This window comes from Moschus berezovskii, chromosome 2 (genome assembly GCF_049115385.1).
Source record: "Moschus berezovskii isolate FMDL1 chromosome 2, NW_MosBer_1.0, whole genome shotgun sequence".
Classification (NCBI taxonomy): Eukaryota; Metazoa; Chordata; class Mammalia; order Artiodactyla; family Moschidae; genus Moschus; species Moschus berezovskii.
In genome coordinates, this window is record NC_142461.1 from 39,755,606 (window position 1) to 39,775,338 (window position 19,733).

The 19,733-nt window shown below is 40.6% G+C and overlaps 1 protein-coding gene across 2 annotated transcripts in view; it reads right to left on the reverse strand.

Annotated features, from left to right (window-relative positions):
- Positions 1-10,778: 10,778 nt before the first annotated feature.
- Positions 10,779-19,733, reverse strand: part of PTH2R (parathyroid hormone 2 receptor) — a 90,463-nt gene continuing 81,508 nt past the window's right edge. The window contains exons 11-13 of one of the 2 annotated variants that reach the window (XM_055397813.2): positions 15,018-15,156; positions 13,455-13,496; positions 10,779-11,171 (exon numbers count right to left, since the gene is read on the reverse strand). In XM_055397813.2, the coding sequence (XP_055253788.2) occupies positions 10,779-11,171; positions 13,455-13,496; positions 15,018-15,156 (574 nt within the window). The remainder of the gene's footprint in view (positions 11,172-13,454; positions 13,497-15,017; positions 15,157-19,733) is intronic. The other variant, XM_088842050.1, reaches the window with a different exon arrangement.

A 19,733-nucleotide genomic window follows, 5' to 3' on the forward strand; every position in this document is an offset into this window, starting at 1 on the left:
AATAAAGGAGCTGGCATTTAAATTAAAAAGCTATTAATTAACTATATTTACCTACACATAAAATTCATAGTCATATATCTATATACATATTGCTATTTGATGACATTTTCTTAAAAACTTAAGGAAAATTAAATAATAAAGGGGGAAAGTAAGGTGACACTAATTAAATTTATATTCATTTTCCTACCAGGACCATAGTGTGAAATACCTGTCTTAGCATTCTGAATGACTGCCTGAAATAAAATTTGGTGTGTCTAAGCTTTCAAACTTTTCAATATTTGAAACTGTCATGATTCCTCATCATTTTGCCTTCAAACAATATTTTTTTCATAGTTACAAAATTATGCCCACTGAAGGGTCCAATGTCATTCTTGCTTCAGTGTTTTCTGTAAAATAACTATTGATAAATATTTACCAGTGAAAATGATCTTATTTGCCTTTATCATTTCTTTTTCTGTTTATTATTAATACGGGAAACATCTTCTCAATGATAAAAATTGCTTCTACTCCTGAGTCTCCTAATTTAGGTGGCAGATTTTTGTGTGTGCTACCTTCTCTAGTTATTTCTCATCATCTATCTGTCAGTTTGGCTTTAAGAAAATTTATAGAAATCCTTATATGCATATAACCTTCATCAACATCATAAAAATAATCTTAGATTATGTACAGAATTCCTGAATTTATTGTTACAAACAAGGCAGTCTTAAAATATACTGCAAAAAGTTGTATTAACAAGCATGAATGTGGTAAGACAACAATAAGTTATATACCAAATTTGAGGACATTTATGCACTTAATAGCACATAAAGCTTTACTTTAGAAAACTGCTTATAGCCCAGAAAGTGGGGAGCTCAGAGTCAAGGATGTCTAAGTCTGACACAGTCACATTAAAAGTGAGATGGGCTGGGACACAGGGTAGGAAGACAGTGCGTGATTCAACCAGTGATGAATGTGGGGACTGGAGGTAGACTTCAAACTCAGGACACTGAGATGTCAAAGCAGAACTGGGAGAATGCATGAGAGTCTAGAATTTGTTGGTGAAAAGAACTCTCAAAAACTGTGAGAGCTTCTGGAATAGGAAGTCTGAGTTTTTCACCCCTTTGTTTGCTCTAGTCATACAGCCTGACACATAAATGACCTAAGTGTTAGTTGAATGACTAATATGTGAATGAAGTGGAAATCCATCTGAGTTAAAATAAGGAGTAGGATTTTTTTCTTGGGGGAGGTACACCAAGCTTGCCTTTCTTGCTCATTATCTTCAAATAATATTGATTTTCATTACATTTTTAGAATATTCAAAACTCTTCCCTGCTGAAGAATTTGCTCTTGCTGGGCCATCTTCCTCAGAAACATTTCCACAGCAGTCTTTTCAGTCTCGACTCAGAAGCCACATCCTCAGAAAAAGGGCTTCCCTGACATACTATATCTTAAGCATCTCCCCCAACATGACTCTCTGTCTTTTCGCTCTTAATTTTCTTCATAGCAGCTAATTTAATCTGAAATTATCTCATCTATGAAAGACTTCATTTGTTTACTATGTTCTTTTCCCAGGGAATATAATCATTTTGAGAACAAAAATCCTGTCTATCCTGTTCATTGCTTTAATCTCATTTCCTTGAACACAATGTGAAATATTTGTTGAACGAATAAACTTCTGAATAAAGTATGACTTTTTGTATCAATATTCTTTGGACTGAAAAGGTAGAAAAAACTCAAGTGGCAAAAATAAAAATAAAATTTATTGGTTTCATCATTAAAGAGCTTATATATGAGTTAAAGAGATTTTTACCACAAAACGATGTCATCAGGATGTATGCATCAGCTTTGTCTCTTTGGGGACAGCTCCATTGCCAAGTTCTGTGTAATGGCAGCTTTAGTAAGCAAGTGAGTTGCTTTCTCCCAAGAGCCCAGACTATTTCTTCTTGGTTATGCCCTTGTCACCAACCTGATTACCTGCCAGAAGAAAGAAGCTGCTTAATCAAAACCTTACAGATGACTCCTGGGAGTCACAAGAGGCATCAACCCCACCCAAGTCACCTGACTGAGAATGGGGTAGGGTTGGTTTCCCAGAGGAAATTTGAAATATTATTTCAATTTTATAATATAAATTCTGATTATGCTATTATCAGAATGAAAGAGAACAGATACTGAGCAGTGAACAGAAAATACTCTTCACAATATCTTTCTTTGAATCCCTTAATTGCCACTCATCATAGCCAAATTCAAACCTATCATTTTATTTGAATGTTATTTAGATTTATGCAATGCTGCTATTTCTAATCAGAATCAGGAAAACAAAAAGGAGTGTTGAGTCTATGTTACTTAATATTCTTTTTATTGTTCATTAATATTTTATGCATAAAATATTAAAATAATATTAATATTAATAGCTCCTGCATGCTTAGTCACTCAGTAGTGTCTGGTTCTTTGCCACCCTCTGGACTGTAGCCAGCCAGGCTTCTCAGTCTTTTGGGATTTTTCAGGTAAGAACACAGGAACGTGTTGCCATTTCCTCCTCCCGCCCTAGGGATCAAACCTGTGCCTCTTATGTTTCCTGCCTTACAGGCAGATTCTTAACCCACTGAGCCACTGTGCTGGCTACCCCTCTGCCCTAACACCTCCACAGGGAGAGAGATCAAGATCGCCATCCCCACTGAGGCTCCTTCCATCCTTTATCAGTCTTAAATTACTGGACCACGACTCTTTCCTTTGAGCTGAGACCAGAGAATACTTACCAAAATCTCAGTGGTACAGCCTGCAAAGCTCTGGAGAAATGGTTGCCAGTGCCATGGCAGGCAGTGATTTCTCTGCCTTGGAGGAAATTTCCTCTTTATTTCTTCTCCCATCCTCAGACTACCTTACTTAAAGGGTTCTCAAATTCAGCATGCCCAACACTGAACAAACCAGCTTCGCTGAGTAGTACTTCTGCCTGCCCTCTACACTCTAGATATGGTACAGGGTTCCCCCTCTATCCAAAAGTAGAATGTCTTTATAAGCCAAAGTGGTGTAAAACGAGGAAGCATGTTCCCTAGGACATATCTTACTAAGGGATGCATGAAATAAATTGCAATAAAACACAGATGCTTGCATATAGTTCAAAGCTGGCAACCTGATGCTGAGATGCTGAGTGTAATTCCCTGGAAAGTAGTGTGACAGTCCCACTCTCACTGCTCAGGGTATATGCTGCCTCTGGCTACAAAACAAAGCCTGAATGCTATTTTTGCTTTTTGCCTTTTTTCATAAAAGTGGAAATTCTCTTCAAGTTTCTTTAATTAATACTAGATATATTTATGGGTTTTCCTGGTGGCTCAGATGGTAAAGAATCTGCCTGCAATATAGGAGACCTGGGTTTGATCCCTGGGTTGGGAAGATCCCCTGGAGAAGGGAACAGCTACCCATTCTAGTGTTCTTGCCTGGAAAATCCCCATAAACAGAGGAACCTGACAGAAAGAGTCAGACAGGACTGAGTGACTAAGCACAGCACACAGCACAGCACAGATGGATCCCGTTGTGTGATTTTTGTTATATGTCAACTTGGATTTAAAAATTTAATGGAAATTAGACTATGGTGTTTATACTGATTTCTTACATTTATTCCTAGCTTGCTAAAATGAGATTTTTTTTAAAGACTTTTCTTTTCAAATGGTTTTATATTTATAGAAACATAGGAAAAATAAGTACACAGAGTTCCAGTACACCCCTCACCTCACACTGGGTTTTCCTCTTTGTTAACACTTTGTATCACCATTGTACACTTGTCAAACCTCAGGCACTAACATTTACTATCAACAAAACTCCAAACTTTGTTTGGATTTTACCGGTTTTGACATTAATCTCTTCTTTCTGTTCCATGATCCCATTCAGGGTTGACACCTTGCATTTAGTCGTCCTGTCCCTCTGTCCCCTCTGATGGTGACAGTTTCCTCTGTCTGTTCTCTTTTCCTGACCTTGACAGTCTTGAGAAGTACTAGCCAAATATGCTGTAAAATATCCCCAAACGAGGTTTGTCTGTTTTCTCATGACTAAATTGAGGCAAAATGAAAATTTTCAGGGAAATAGCCCTTGCTTAAGGAGTCCTATTTTAAGGAGTCTTTTTCTCAGTGTGTGAAAATAGCCTGTGAAAATTTTCTTGATTTATTCTGCCCATAGTCAGACCCCAAAACACGATCCAGCAAGATTAAATCATACATTGCCATTTTTTATTTTAAAGAATTGTTGAAGCATTCTTTTCACGTTACAGTGGTTTTGAAAACGTTAGATATTCTGGTTGCCAGTTGGGATGGAATTGGCAGTGCCTCCACTGCCCCTCAATTAAGCTGAATTCGGGGAGCCTGACTCTTGCCTGCTCAGGTTGGCATTTTTCTGAGGCACTGATCTCTGTTGCCAGGCTCTGAGGAGGTCAAAGTCAAATGTTGGAAAAGCCTTTGGTCATTAGGAATCTGCTGTATGTGCTAAAATGGTGAAAAGAAAATGTTACACAAACTCAGAGCTTCATTTACTAAATATTTTCCTATTTAGTCATTTTAATCATTAACCAAATGAGCCACACAAGCTCCCCAAATGAAATGTGGTTTAAGAAGAGATTAAGGGATTGCATTGAACTTATAAGTTACTTTGGGAAAACATGTACATTATCATATGTGAAATGAATCGCCAGTCCAAGTTCGATGCATGATACAGGATGCTCGGGGCTGGTGTACTGGGATGAACCAGAGGAATGAGTTGGGGAGGGAGGTGGGAGGGGGGTTCAAGATGGGGAACATACATACACCCGGGGCAGATTCATGTCAATGTATGGCAAAACCAATACAATAATGTAAAGTAATTAGCCTCCAATTAAAATAAATATTTTTTTTAAAAAAAAGAAAATAAAGTTGGGCAATGAAAATTAAAAAAAAGAAGAAGAGATTAAGGGTCTAAGTTGGGGTTGACTGAGAGAGAAGGATGTTTACCATTTTGCTTGGCTCTGCACCAATTATACATACTTCCATTGCTCTGAGTGACTTTTCAGTTCAGATCAGTTCAGTCGAACAGTCTCATCCGACTCTTTGCAACCCCATGGACTGCGGTACACCAGGCTTCCCTGTCCATTACCAACTCCCACAGCTTACTCGAACTCAAGTTCATCAAGTCGGTGATGCCATCCAAGTATCTCATTCTCTGTCATTCCCTCCTCCTCCCGCCTTCAATCTTGCCCAGCATCAGGGTCTTTTCAAATGAATCAGTTCTTCACATCAGGTGGCCAAAGTATTAGAGTTTCATCTTCAGCATCAGTCCTTCCAATGAATATTCAGGACTGATTTCATTTAGAATGGACTGGTTGGATCTCCTTGCAGTCCTAGGGACTCTAAAGAGTCTTCTCCAACACCACAGCTCAAAAGCATCAGTTCTCCAGTGCTCAGCTTATAGTCCAACTCTCACATCCACACATGACTACTGGAAAAAACACGACTTTGACTAAACGGACCTTTGCTGGCAAAGTAATGTCTCTTTTAATATGGTGTCTAGGTTGGTCATAACTTTTCTTCCAAGGAGCAAGTGTCTTTTATTTTCATGGCTGCAGTCACCATCTTCAGTGATTCTGGAGCCCAAAAAAATAAAGTCTCTCACTGTTTCCATTGTTTCCCCATCTATTTGCCCTGAAGTGATGGGACCAGATGTCATGATCTTAGTTTTCTGAATTTTGAGTTTTAAGCCAGGTTTTTCACTCTCCTCTTTCATTTTCATAAAGAGGCTCTTCAATGTTTCTTTGCTTTCTGCCATAAGGATGGTGTCATCTGCATATCTGAGGTTATTGATATTTCTCCCAGCAATCTTGATTCCAGCTTGTGCTTCATCCAGCCCAGCATTTCTCATGATGTACTCTATATTTAAGTTAAATAAGCAAGGTGACAATATACAGCCTTGATGTACTCCTTTTCCTATTTGGAACCAGTCTGTTGTTCCATGTACAGTTCGAACTGTTGCTTCTTTACCTCCATACAAATTTCTCAGGAGGTAAGGTGATCTGGTATACCCATCTCTTTAAGAATTTTCCAGTTTATTGTGATCCACAGAGGCTTTGGAGTAGTCAATAAAGCAGTAGATGTTTTTCTGGAACTCTCTTGCTTTTTCGATGACCCAGCGGATGTTGGCAATTTGATCTTTGGTTCCTCTGCATTTTCTAAATCTAGCTTGAACATCTGGAAGTTAATTCTTCATGTCCTGTAGAAGTCTAGCTTGGAGAATTTTGAGCATGACTTTACTAGCGTGTGAGATGAGTAGATGAGTGCAATCGTGTGTGGTAGTTTGAGCATTCTTTGGCATTGCCTTTCTTTGGGATTGGAATGAAGACTGAACTTTTCCAGTCCTGTGGCCATTGCTGAGTTTTCCAAATTTGCTGGCATATTGAGTGCAGCACTTTCACAGCATCCTCTTTCAGGATTTGAAATAGCTCAACTGGAATTCCATCACCTCCACTAGCTTTGTTCATAGTGATACTTTCTAAGGCCCACTTGACTTCACGTTCCAGGATGTCTGGCTCTAGGCAAGTGATCACACCATCGAGATTATTTTGGTCGTGAAGATCTTTTTTGTACAGTTGTTCCGTGTATTCTGGCCACCTCTTCTTAATATATTCTGCTTCTGTTAGGTCCCTACCATTTCTGTCCTTTATTGAGCCCATCTTTGCATGAAATGTTCCCTTGGTATCTCTAATTTTCTTGAAGCGGTCTCTAGTCTTTCCCATTCTATTGTTTTCCTCTATTTCTTTGCACTTCACTGAGGAAGACTTTATCTTTCCTTGCTATTCTTTGGAACTCTGCATTCAAATGGATATATCTTTCCTTTTCTCCTTTGCTTTTAATGTCGTTTCTTTTCTCGGCTATTCTAAGGCCTCCTCTGACAACCATTTTATCAGTGAAAAAATGGAAACCCCACATAAAAGTTGTCTTTAAGTGCCATAAAGATAAGTAATCTAAGGGCAAAGTTGTTGAAAGCCATTTCTGCAACAAGAGATAGGCAAATTTTCCAGTCTCGAAGGCAGCCTAAGAACAGGATTTAGAGGTTATCAAGACATTTTACCTGTATACACAGAATGACAACACTTACATAATGGCTTGGAAATCTATGTGTCAGATAGAAAAGTAGTGTTCCCTATGTTTAAAAATACTTTGTTCAGAAATGAAATACATCATGGGATGCAGATTCTCCTCTACATATTTACCCGAAACCACGTTATCTTTAATAGATGTAAGTCATTGATGTTGCACTTAATACTTTATAATAATACTACTTTATAATAAGAGCACCTATTATTTCTCCAGGATTGAAGAATTCGAAAGAAAACACGATTTGCAGACTTTCTCTGTTAGAAAACTGTGATTTCATTTGTAAAATAAGTAACTAAGAACCAGATCGTATGAAAAGATTGGTGCACTGAATGTTAACTGGTAAAGAATGACCAGATTCCTTAGGAGTCGGTGCTTTTAAAGAAATTCATCCATGTTTGTGCCTTTATTTATATGATCTTTTCTTTTTTTATCCCCCCTTACTATTCATAATGAAAACATGACCACATTTACTATACATCAAATAAAAATGTTAACAAAATACTCCTTTACATACCAACTGTCAGTAAAGTATGTGTACATTCTTTTAAAAAAAGAATGGGATTTAGATCTTTATAAACTTGAGTGAGATATTTTGGGTGAAATCTTAGAGCGTAAACTGAAAAGTTATTTTTCATTTTGATAGTCATGATATACTGGTTAATAAAAATGCTTGGGGCTTCCCTGGTGGCTCACTAGTAGAAAATCCACCTGCCAATGCAGAAGACATTGGTTTGATCCCTGGTCCAAGAATATCCCACACGCTTTGGAGCAACTAAGCCCATGCGCCGCAATTATTGAGCCTGTGCTCGAGACAGCTGCAACTACTGAGCCCGTGTGCTGCAATTACTGAAGCTCAAGTATCCTGGAGTCCATGCTCTGCAACAAGAGAAGCCACCACAGTGAGAAGCCCATTCACCACAACTAGAGAGTAGCCCCTGCTCTTCACAACTAGAGAAAAGCCCATGCAGCAATGAAGACCCAGCACAGCCAAAAATAAAATTAAATAAGTAAATAAATTTTCTTAAAAATGCTTTTATCAAAAACTATTGTCATGTTATTATTCTTTTTTACATGCCCTTGATTATTGGTAATTCTACCATCAAAATAGTTTGAATTATTAATAATTATTTTTTATTTCCTCATTGACTTGGCATACCACTAGGCTCTTGATAAAGAAAATTTTAAAGGGTCACATGGGTGAAAGAACAATCAGGAATTTTAGAGTTAAACTGAACTGGATTCAAATCTTGGCTCAGCCACTGTGATTTTGAGCAAATCGTTTTACTTCTGATTATTATGACATTTTTGAGATGGTGATAACTGCATCACAGTGTGTAATGAAGACTATATAATAAAATATACTGAAAATACTGAGCTTAGTACCTAAAACAAAGCCAGTGTATATATATAATTCTTTGTATATGTTATTTCTAAACTGCCCATCCATTCAGAATTGAACTTCCTGGGAGAAATTGCTTCTCTGTTTGCCTCAAGGAGAGGGTTCAAGAGTGGAGGACACAGACAGAGCAGACCTAAAGACAGAAAAAGACTGAAATCCAACTCATGGACCAACATACTTAATAACTAGAAAAGATGAGAATGTCTTTTAATAAACTCAACCATATAAATATTTACATTCATAAAAATAACTGCTGGTAAGAAAGTGAGTTCTAATGACTATATGACCCAAGAAAACCTACAGATTCAATGCAATCCTATCAAATTACCAATGGTATTTTTCACAGAACTGGAACAAAAAAACTTTAAATTTGTATAGAGACACAAAAGACCCCAAACAGACAAAACAATCTTGAGAAAGAACAGAACTGGAGGAATCATAATCCCTGACTTCAGACTATACTATAAAGCTACAATAATCAAAACAGTATAAAACTGATACAAAAACAGAAACATAGATCATTGGAATATTATAGTAATCCAAGAAATAAACCCACATACTTATGCTTAATTAATCCATGACAAGACAAGAATGTACAATAGAGAAAAGATAGTCTCTTTAATAAGTGGTGCTGGGAAGACTGGACAGCTACACATAAAAGAACAAAATTAGAACATCCTCTAACACTATTATAAAAAACAAACTCAAAATGGATTAAAGACTTAAATGTGAAACCAGATAATATTAATCTCCTAGAGGAAGGCATAGGCAGGACATTCTCTGACAAAAATCACAGTGATTTTTTTTTCTTTTGCTCTTTCTCCTAGAACAATAGAAACAAAAACAAAAATAAATAAATTGGACCGAATCAAACATAAAAGCTTTTGCACAGCACAGACAACCATAGCAAAAAGATAACCTACAGAATGGGGGAAAATATTTGTGAAAGATTTGACTGACAAGGGATTAATTTCTAAAATATGTAAACAGCTCAGACAGCTCAGTATCAGAAAATAAGTAAACAATTAATCAAAAAAAAAAAATGGGCAGAGGACCTAAACAGACATTTCTCCAAAGAAGATATGCAGATGGTCAACAGGGACAGAAAAAGATGCTTAAAGTCAGTAGATCTGGGTCTGAAACCATGTTCTCTCAATCACTAGTTGTGTGACTTTGGGCAAGTCAATCTACCTCCGTGAGTCACAGTCATTTGTAAAAAGGGGGACCGCGATAAGACTTACCCCATAAATTTTGTGATGAGGATTAAATAAGTTAATGTGTGTAAAAACCTAGCAGGATATGTGTACCCAACATGCACACAATAAATATTTCACTGCTACAATATACTGTCTTGTCAAGCTCTGTGACGTTCTGGGGCTACATGCTGATCTCTGTAGATGTGAAGAAGGGACTGATTCCTGGAAACAAAATTAGATGCTAAGAGAACATTTTAAAAAGTGACTCAAAATGTATTTTTAAAACAAACTTTAATTTATCCCACATGCCATTTGGAATACAGTAATAGAACAGAGAAAAAATAATAAATTCAGTGTGACCATCACTATAAATGATTACAAACAAAATCTGTTTACAGACATAAGCTCACAGACCAAGAAAACCTTGTGTTAAGGTTTACAAGACAGTGAAGATGTGAGATTTGGCCGGTCAGAGAGGGGACATTCAAAAGGAGGAATATGTGCAATGTTATTTTTTTGAATAATTTCCCTTTTTCTTAAAATGAAACAAGTTTCTCACACATTTATTATTTTAACAAAATCCAGACATCTTATCTTCCAGTGTGTACTTGTTCTGTGATCTTTAATCTTTCAATGTACATTTTTAGACCCTAATTGTTCCTATGCACGGTCAAAATGAATGGAATGATAGAAGTCCCTTAAAGTGGAAAAGAGAATACTGATTTGTTTAAAGGAAAATGTCACATACCAAATGATCTCTATCATATTTAGGGTGCTATTTACAAGGGAAAACTAGAACCAAACAACTGAAATGTTTCTCTACCCAAAAGGAGCAGAAGAACGAAGATCACAGAGCAAGTACTGCACATTAATTCAGAAAAGAATCTGATGCCAAAATAAGATAATAAACTGCTCCACTGACTTTCTCCTTTTGTGGCTTTAGTATTTATAGGAGCCAATTCATGGAGCCTGAAAATGGACTGTGAACACTGGAACCCTGACTGCTCAGCTCTGGGACTAAGCAGCGGGATACAGGCCAAGCTCTTCTGACACAACCAGATGAACCAGCTCTTCAAAGACACAGATATGGAGTCACAGAGCGTCCTCAGTTTCTCCTTTGCTTCCTTCCAGGCCTGTGTTAAATTCTAATGGCCTGGAAGACTCCTCCATTAGAATCTCATCTCCCTGCCTCCCACCACTTTCCTTGGTCTCTTCATGGATCAACTGTGGTAGGCAGTCCTGCTCCGAGTTACTCCAGACGTAGCCAGGTAAAGTCACGTGGCTGTCGGGCTGTCGGCTGGCCTTCTTGGATGCTTTGCCTGAGATGAGCACCACGCGCGTGGTGGCCGCCACCTGCGACTGACTGCTGGTGTGCGTCAACGTGGTGAGCACGGAGCCATATCTGTGGCCACCGCATGGGGGCGTCCTTTTCCAGTCCACGGAGAGATTCCACCGGCTCCACAACTTCTTCACCTCAGACTGAACCTAAACACCACAAGGACCATTTCATGCATCAAAAACCTACAGAGCCCCTGCAACCTTATTGGATGGATGTGTGCCCTGATTACTAAGTTTCCACTGTACACCAGGGACTTTATATATACAGTTGACACTTCAACAACGCAGGGATTAGGGGTGCCCACCACCTGCAGCTGAAAAATTCCCTATGAATTCTCAGTTAGCCTGTATCCAGTAGTTTCACATGGGTGGACTCAACCAACCCCAGATGTTGTGGTACTGTAGTGCATATATAGTGAAAATGTATAAGTAACAACACAGTTCAAACCAGTGTGTTCAAGGGTCTACTGTGTATTCTCTCTCAATCTCTTCCTGAGAGGTGTTATTACTGGAGATGAGCAAAATGGGCTTGCTGCTGCTGCTGCTAAGTCACTTCAGTCGTGTCCGACTCTGTGTGACCCCATAGATGGAAGCCCACCAGGCTCCCCCGTCCCTGGGATTCTCCAGGCAAGAACACAGGAGTGGGTTGCCATTTCCTTCTCCAAAACTGAGGCTTCAGTTCAGTTCAGTCGCTCAGTTGTGTCCAACTCTTTGCGACCCCATGAATCACAGCATGCCAGGCCTCCCTGTCCATCACCAACTCCCGGAGTTCACTCAAACTCATGTCCATCGAGTGGGTGATGCCATCCATCCATCTCATTCTCTGCCGTCCCCTTCTCGTCCTGCCTCCAATCCCTCCCAGCATCAGAGTCTTTTCCAGTGAGTCAATTTGTCGCATGAGGTGGCCAAAGTATTGGAGTTTCAGCTTTAGCATCAGTCCTTCCAATGAACACCCAGGATTGATCTCCTTTAGAATGGACTGGTTGGATATCCTTGCAGTCCAAGGGACTCTCAAGAGTCTTCTCCAGCACCACAGTTCAAAAGCATCAATTCTTCGGCGATCAGCTTTCTTCACAGTCCAACTCTCACATCCATACATGACCACGGGAAAAACCATAGCCTTGACTAGATGGACCTTGGTTGGCAAAGTAATGTCTCTATTTTTTAATATGCTATCTAGGTTGGTCATCGGAGAAGGCAATGGCAAGCCACTCCAGTACTCTTGCCTGGAAAATCCCATGGACAGAGGAGCCTGGTGGGCTACAGTCATGGGGTCGCTACTAGTCGGACACGACTGAGCGACTTCACTTTTACTTTTCACTTTCACACATTGGAGAAGGAAATGGCAACCCACTCCAGTGTTCTCACCTGGAGAATCCCAGGGATGGCAGAGCCTGGTAGGCTGCCATCTATGGGGTCACACAGAGTCGGACACGACTGAAGTGATTTAGCAGCAGTAGCAGCAGCAGGTTGGTCATAACTTCCCTTCCAAGGAGTAAGCATCTTTTAATTTCCTGGCTGCAATCAGCATCTGCAGTGATTTTGGAGCCCAAAAAACTGAGGCTTAGAGAGAGGCAAAAGGATTTGTCCAAGGTTAGTGCTTTAATAGAAGTTGAAATGCAGCCAATATAAATGTGTGACTCATGGGAGAGGAAAAAGAGGGGTCTGGGTTGGAGGAGAAATACGGATACACAGTGCCAGCTGAGGCTGTGGAAGGGCATGGAAGCTGCTCGTGTGTAAATGGAACTGTAACCCTATCGCTCTGCACAGGCATACTGAAGGAGAGATACCAGGAGGAGGACTGGACTATGAAAAGTGGGCACTGCAAGGGCATTCTTAGCAGGGCAGGGCTCTCATTTCCATTCTTGCCGCTGAAGATTCAGTTCTGCTACTGCAACTTTCCAGAAAGGAGCTTTTTGAAAGTTCCATGGGAAGCAGTGGAAACCTGATAAGCCGATGTCACCTAGAAGAATTGGTACCATTCTTTCTCTCCAGGCAACTCCTAAATGAACTGAAATCGTCCCATCACCATCTGGTAGTTTAAAAAATGTCACAGTGTTCTAATGGGTTATTCCCAGAGAGTTAAATTTGATTTTCTTATGGAACTTGAAATTAAATGTAAGTTGAAGCACTGACTGGAATATGATGTACACTGTCCCTCCAAGTATCAATTTGCATTCCAACAAATTGGGTTTCTGACATCAAGGTTTGCAACTGAATCAATATTGAAAAGTGCTAGAGAGAAAGATCTTAGCTTATTTACATCAATTATTGCTTTCTCAAAATAATTTATGATGAAAATATCTCCTTTCTCCCTGCCCATTCTTTCCTGTAACCCCTGGGGATTCTAAGGAGATTCAGGTCATATTGTGATAGTCATTTATACTCAGAGTTAGACCTACAGGAAGTCTGGGGTTCCTTCAAACTTACCTCTCCATTGCAATAGCAGTAGATGATAGACACAAAGAAACCCTGGAGGAGAAAATAGAATGTTTTATTTAATTAATTTTAATTATGAAGATCATAGCACTAATACATCTTGTGTCAAAATGCGTATGTTGAAAAACAGGGTTTTTTTTAATGATTCCTCCAGAAAATTATACAAGTTATTCTCTCCTAGTATTTCCAAATCCTTAAATATACATGAAATTTGTCTGAGATCTTTCCTTGGTGTCAAATTAACCAAATAAATAAATAAAATACTCCAGGATACATGAATAACTGATCTTTATCATGTTAATTTCATGTCTGCCACTCAGAATCACAGAACATCCCCTAGCTGGTAAGTGAAATTTATATACTGTGAATGTTGGCAACTATAGGTATAGGGTATATTATAGTGAAAACACAAACTTTCTTTTCCCACTCATTCAAAAATATTTGTTGACTTTACACACTGTGAAATGCTCAGTTTTACAGAGATAAACAATTTAATCAAGACAGATAAGGTCCCTTTTCTCTTACAGCTTATATTCTGCAAGAGAATACAGATGAATAAAATATAAACAAATAGCCACAGGAGAAAATCGTAAATTGATGAGATAAAGACTATTCAGGCAGAACAAGTGGTGTTGGAAGAGAAGAGTGGAGAAGATCTATCAGAGGGGGAACTCGATGAAGACCTCTCTGAGAGGGTGACATTTAAGCTGATTTGAGTGAGAAGAAGCCAGGCCATATGAATATTAGAGGGAAGAGCATTCCAGGCAGAGAAAACAGCAAGTACAAGCCCCTGAGGCAGAAGTGAACCCGAGGAACAGAAACTGGATGAGCTAGTGTAGCTCAGACTTAGTGGGCAGCATGGAGTGTGGTGTGAGGTGAGGTCACAGCTGGGCAGGATCCCTGCAACGTAGGGCTGTGCACACAAGGGAACAGTTATTTGGATTTCATTCTGACTGCAATGAGAAGCCTCTGGATATGTTCAGCTAATAAGTGACGTGGTCAGATTTATCTTTAAGAGTCTTCAGACTATTCTATGAAGACTAGGTTGAAGGCAGGAGGTGGCAGCAAATGAGTAGCAGGAAGAAGAGTTAGGAGGTGTGTGTAGCCGTCCACATGAGGGATGATGGTATCGTGTTTTCTACTGAGATCAAATGTATGGAAGCAACCTCTTCCTCTTTCTTGTCTCCCCTTCCCTGTTTTCCTCTCACCTGCCTATCCTGTCTTTTGTTTTCATTGACTTTCCATACACACACACACACAGATTCCTGCTCCAAAGGTGTCACATATGTTACAACAATATGCTTTCTTGTCTCACAGCCCAGACTTCTGCTGTGGTAAGAGGTTAACCTGACCTCTGCAGGATAGAAAAGCACTGGTGCCAGAAAATAGCCCCTTTCCTGGCCCTTGGGAGATGGGTGGGTGGTGCATGAAAGTCAGAGAAGAGGCAGAGACATGAGCTTGCAATTCGGCAGCATCGGAGGGGGGTTGGAGGAGTGGGGGGTGTGGAGAGGAGGGCAAAATATAGGAATCACATTACTAGATGGCACTCTCTACCTGAAAGGAGTTGAAAAAGAGCTCACAGTGCATCCGAATCTCCCACCCCAGCCCCGCAAAGGAATGGGGCAGACACACGAACACAATGTAATGCACACCGAAGACCAGGACCAGCACCAGTGTGGATTTGGCGAGTTTCCTGGAAGAGAACAGCAAGGCTTTTAATTAGTCAATATAGAGTGCCCTTCTGCAGACACTGGAGAAGGAAATGGCAACCCACTCCAGTATTCTGGCCTGGAGAATTCCACAGGCTGGATAGTCCGTGGGGGGTCGCAAAGAGTTGGACACGGCGGAGTGACTTCACTTCACTTTTCTGTAGACATGTGCATGCTAAGTTGCTTCAGTCATGTCCAGCTCTTTGAGACTCAATGGGCTGTAGCCAGCCAGGCTTCTCTGTCCACGGGATTCTCCAGGAAAGAGTACTGGAGTGGGTTGCCATTTCCTCCTCCAGGGGATATTCCTGACTCAGGGATCAAACCCACATTTCCTGCATTGCAGGAGGATTCTTTACCACTGAGCACTGGGGAAGCCCTCTGTAGACACAGCTTTCTGGAAAAAAATAAAGCTTAGCAGAAGTAACAGGGACTGATTTCCCCATCTCTGACCCACTACTTCTCTAATTTTTCCCTGCCTCCCTCTTCTTCCTGTCACTTCCGTTCTACATCAGGCAGTCTATTCTCACTTCCGGTGATTACTATCCCCTGAAAGAAGTGAAAGCTGATCAGTCATGTCTGACTCTACAACCCCGTGGACTGTAGTCTGCCACGTTCCTCTGTCCATGGAATTCTCCAGGCAAGAATACTGGAGAGAGTTGCCATTTCCTTCTTCAGAGGGTCTTCCTGACCCAGGGACTGAACCCGGTTCTCCTGCTTTGTAGGCAAATTTCTTTACCATCTGAGCCACCAGGGAAAACCACAATTATCCCCTAACTCTTTCTAATCTCATTTCTACTCTTTTTGCTTAAAGGATACTATTTTCATAAAATTGTAAAATGCCTTTTTTCTTCTGTCCTAAATCTTCAGCTTCAACATTTGAGATGGAAGAAGTGGCTCTTTCTCTAAGAAATATACCTCTTTCTTTAAGAATCATTTACTACCCCAGTAATCTCAAAGTAAAGTCAATCCTAAAGGAAATCAGTCCTGAATATTCACTGGAAGGACTGATGCTGAAGCTGAAGCTCCAATACTTTGGCTACCTGATGGGAAGAACTGACTCACTAGAAAAAACCCTGATGCTGGGAAAGATTGAAGGCAGGAGGGGAAGGGGACGACAGAGAATGAGATGGTTGGATGGCATCACCGACTCGATGGACATGAGTTTGAGTGAACTCCGGGAGCTGGTGATGGACAGGGAAGCCTGGTGTTCTGCAGTCCATTGGGTCGCAAAGAGTCGGACACGACTGAGCGACTGAACCGACTAAAAAAAATCTCAAAGGATTGTAACCTTCTTCCTTCCCTCACTCGTCTTTCCTTCAGTGTTCTTCCTTCCTTTCTTTTGTCCTTCCTTCCTTCTTTCCTTCCTTTCTTTCCCTATTTACTTATTTTTTTCTTTTGGAAGTAAGCTGACTATCTAGTTTCAAAGATAATCCACTGTTCTCACCAGTTTTTCAAGTCTTTTGGGCAACTTTCTACTGAAAGTATAATTTCACATCATTCAGAAATAAAGGAAATAGTAGCTTTTATTCAGAACTAGAGAAATAAGCATCTTTCAAACACCAGTGCACTTTTTCATTTTATGAAGATTGAAAGGCAACTTACATTTTTCTATTTCTATCATCCTTTGACCTTTGTCTTCAGCAAAGGAATGTGACATGAGACAAGCTATACTAGTATAGCATGGATCCTTTACTGTAAATGCTTCAGTTCAGTCAGTTCAGTTTAGTCGCTCAGTCGTGTCTGACTCTTTGCGACCCCATGAATCACAGCACGCCAGGCCTCCCTGTCCATCACCAACTCGCAGACTTCACTCAAACTCACGTCCATCGAATCGGTGATGCCATCCATCCATCTCATTCTCTGTCGTCCCCATCTCCTCCCGCCCCCAATCACTCCCAGCATCAGAGTCTTTTCCAGTGAGTCAACTCGTCGCATGAGGTGGCCAAAGTATTGCAGTTTCAGCTTTAGCATCAGTCCTTCCAATGAACACCCAGGATTGATCTCCTCTAGAATGGACTGGTTGGATCTCCTTGCAGTCCAAGGGACTCTCAAGAGTCATCTCCAGCACCACAGTTCAAAAGCATCAATTCTTTGGCGATCAGCTTTCTTCACAGTCCAACTCTCACATCCATACATGACCACTGGAAAAACCATAGCCTTGACTAGAAGGACCCTGGTTGGCAAAGTAATGTCTCTGCTTTTTAATATGCTATCTAGGTTGGTCATAACTTTCCTTCCAAGGAGTAAACGTCTTTTAATTTCATGGCTGCAATCAGCATCTGCAGTGATTTTGGAGCCCAAATAATAAAGTCTGACACTGTTTCCCCATCCATCTCCCATGAAGTGATGGGAGCAGATGCCATGATCTTCGTTTTCTGAATGTTGAGCTTCAAGCCAACCTTTTCACTCTCCTCTTTCACTTTCATCAAGAGGCTTTTGAGTTCCTCTTCACTTTCTGCCATAAGGGTGGTGCCATCTGCATATCTGAGGTTATTGATATTTCTCCCAGCAATCTTGATTCCAGCTTGTGCTTCTTCCAGCCCAGCGTTCCTCATGATGTACTCTGCATGTAAGTTAAATAAGCAGGGTGACAATATACAACCTTGACGTACTCCTTTTCCTATTTGGAACCAGTCTGTTGTTCCATGTCCAGTTCTAACTGTTGCTTCCTGACCTGCATACAGGTTTCTCAAGAGGCAGGTCAGGTGGTCTGGGATTCCCATCTCTTTCAGAATTTTCCACAGTTTATTGTGATCCACACAGTCAAAAGCTTTGGCATAGTCAATGAAGCAGAAATAGATGTTTTTCTGGAACTCTCTTGCTTTCTCCATGATCCAGCGGATGTTGGCAATTTGATCTCTGGTGCCTCTGCCTTTTCTAAAACCTGCTTAAACATCTGGGAGTTCACGGTTCACATATTGCTGAAGCCTGGCTTGGAGAATTTTGAGCATGACTTTACTAGCGTGGGAGATGAGTGCAATTGTGCGGTAGTTTGAGCATTCTTTGGCATTGCCTTTCTTTGGGATTAGAATGAAGACTGACCTTTTCCAGTCCTGTGGCCACTGCTGAGTGTTCCAAATTTGCTGGCATACTGAGTGCAGCACTTTCACAGCATCCTCTTTCAGGATTCGAAATAGCTCAACTGGAATTCCATCACCTCCACTAGCTGTGTTCGTAGTGATGCTCTCTAAGGCCCACTTGAATTCACATTCCAAGATGTCTGGCTCCAGGTGAGTGATCACACCATCGTGATTATCTTGGTCGTGAAGATCTCTTTTGTACTGTTCTTCTGTGTATTCTTGTAAATGCTTAGGCACAATTTATAATACTACCACTTGCACCATACTGAAAATAACTGGAGTTAGCAGCTGATCATTCATTCATACTGTGCATCCTATTCTAGACCTTGGTCCATCTGTACCTGTAGTCTTTTCTGCCTGACAGTAAATGCTTCCTACATGGTATAGGGGAATGTTTCCACAGAGGACTTAGAGAATGTTTGTGAGAGAAGATGGAAATGCTTGCTATGATTTCTTCCTTTCCATGTCTGAGATAGCATTTCATGACAATGTGAGGCAGAAAGAAATAGATTCTTGATTGGGGATGGCAAAAACTAATCCACATGCTCCTGACTAGTGGGTGTATATGTTCAGTTGCCTAAAAGTCATTTCCAAAATGACTTAGAACCTCTGAAATGATCACTAGGAGAAACAAACATAGTCTTAATATAGTTTGATAATGATTATAAATACTTGGGATATTCCTGGTGGCTCAGACAGTAAAAAATCTGCCTGCAATGCGGGAAACCCACGTTTGATCCCCGGGTCAGGAAGAACTCCTGGAGAAGGAAATGGGAACCCTCTCCAGTACTCTGGCCTGAAGAATCCCATGGACAGAGTAGTCTGGTGGGCTACAGTCCAACGGGTCACAAAGAATCGGACACAACTGAGTGACTAACACTTTCATATTCATAAATACTTAATTTGTCCTTTTTTCCAACAAAGACCGAATAATAGACCTCCTTCAATCAGTACATTTGAAAGTTCTTAAAAATCAATTATTTGGGAGGTGCCAATTTGATGGGAAGGCTTCTCAGGTGGCACAGTGGTAAAGAATCTGCCTCCCAGTGCAGGAGAGGCAGGAAACGCAAGTTCAATCCCTGGGTCAGGAAGATCCCCTAGAGAAGGATATGCAACCCACTCCAGTATTCTTGCCTGGGAAAATCCCATTGACAGAGGAGCCTGACGGACTACAGGCCATGGGGTTGCAAAGAGTCAGACATGACTGAGCACACAAAACACACAATTTGATGGGCAGACTGGAACCAATATAGTAAATAACATTTTCTTGATGTTTGCTGTGTGTGTGTGCTCAGTCGCTAAACCCTGTCTGATGTTTTGTGACCTCCTGGACTGTAGCCCACCAGGCTCCTCTGTCCATGGGATTTCCCAGGCAAGAATACTGGAGTGGGTTGCCATTTCCTCCTTCAGGAGATCTTCTTGACCCAAGGATAGAACCTGCATCTCCTACTTGGCAGGTGGATTTTTCACCACTGAACCAC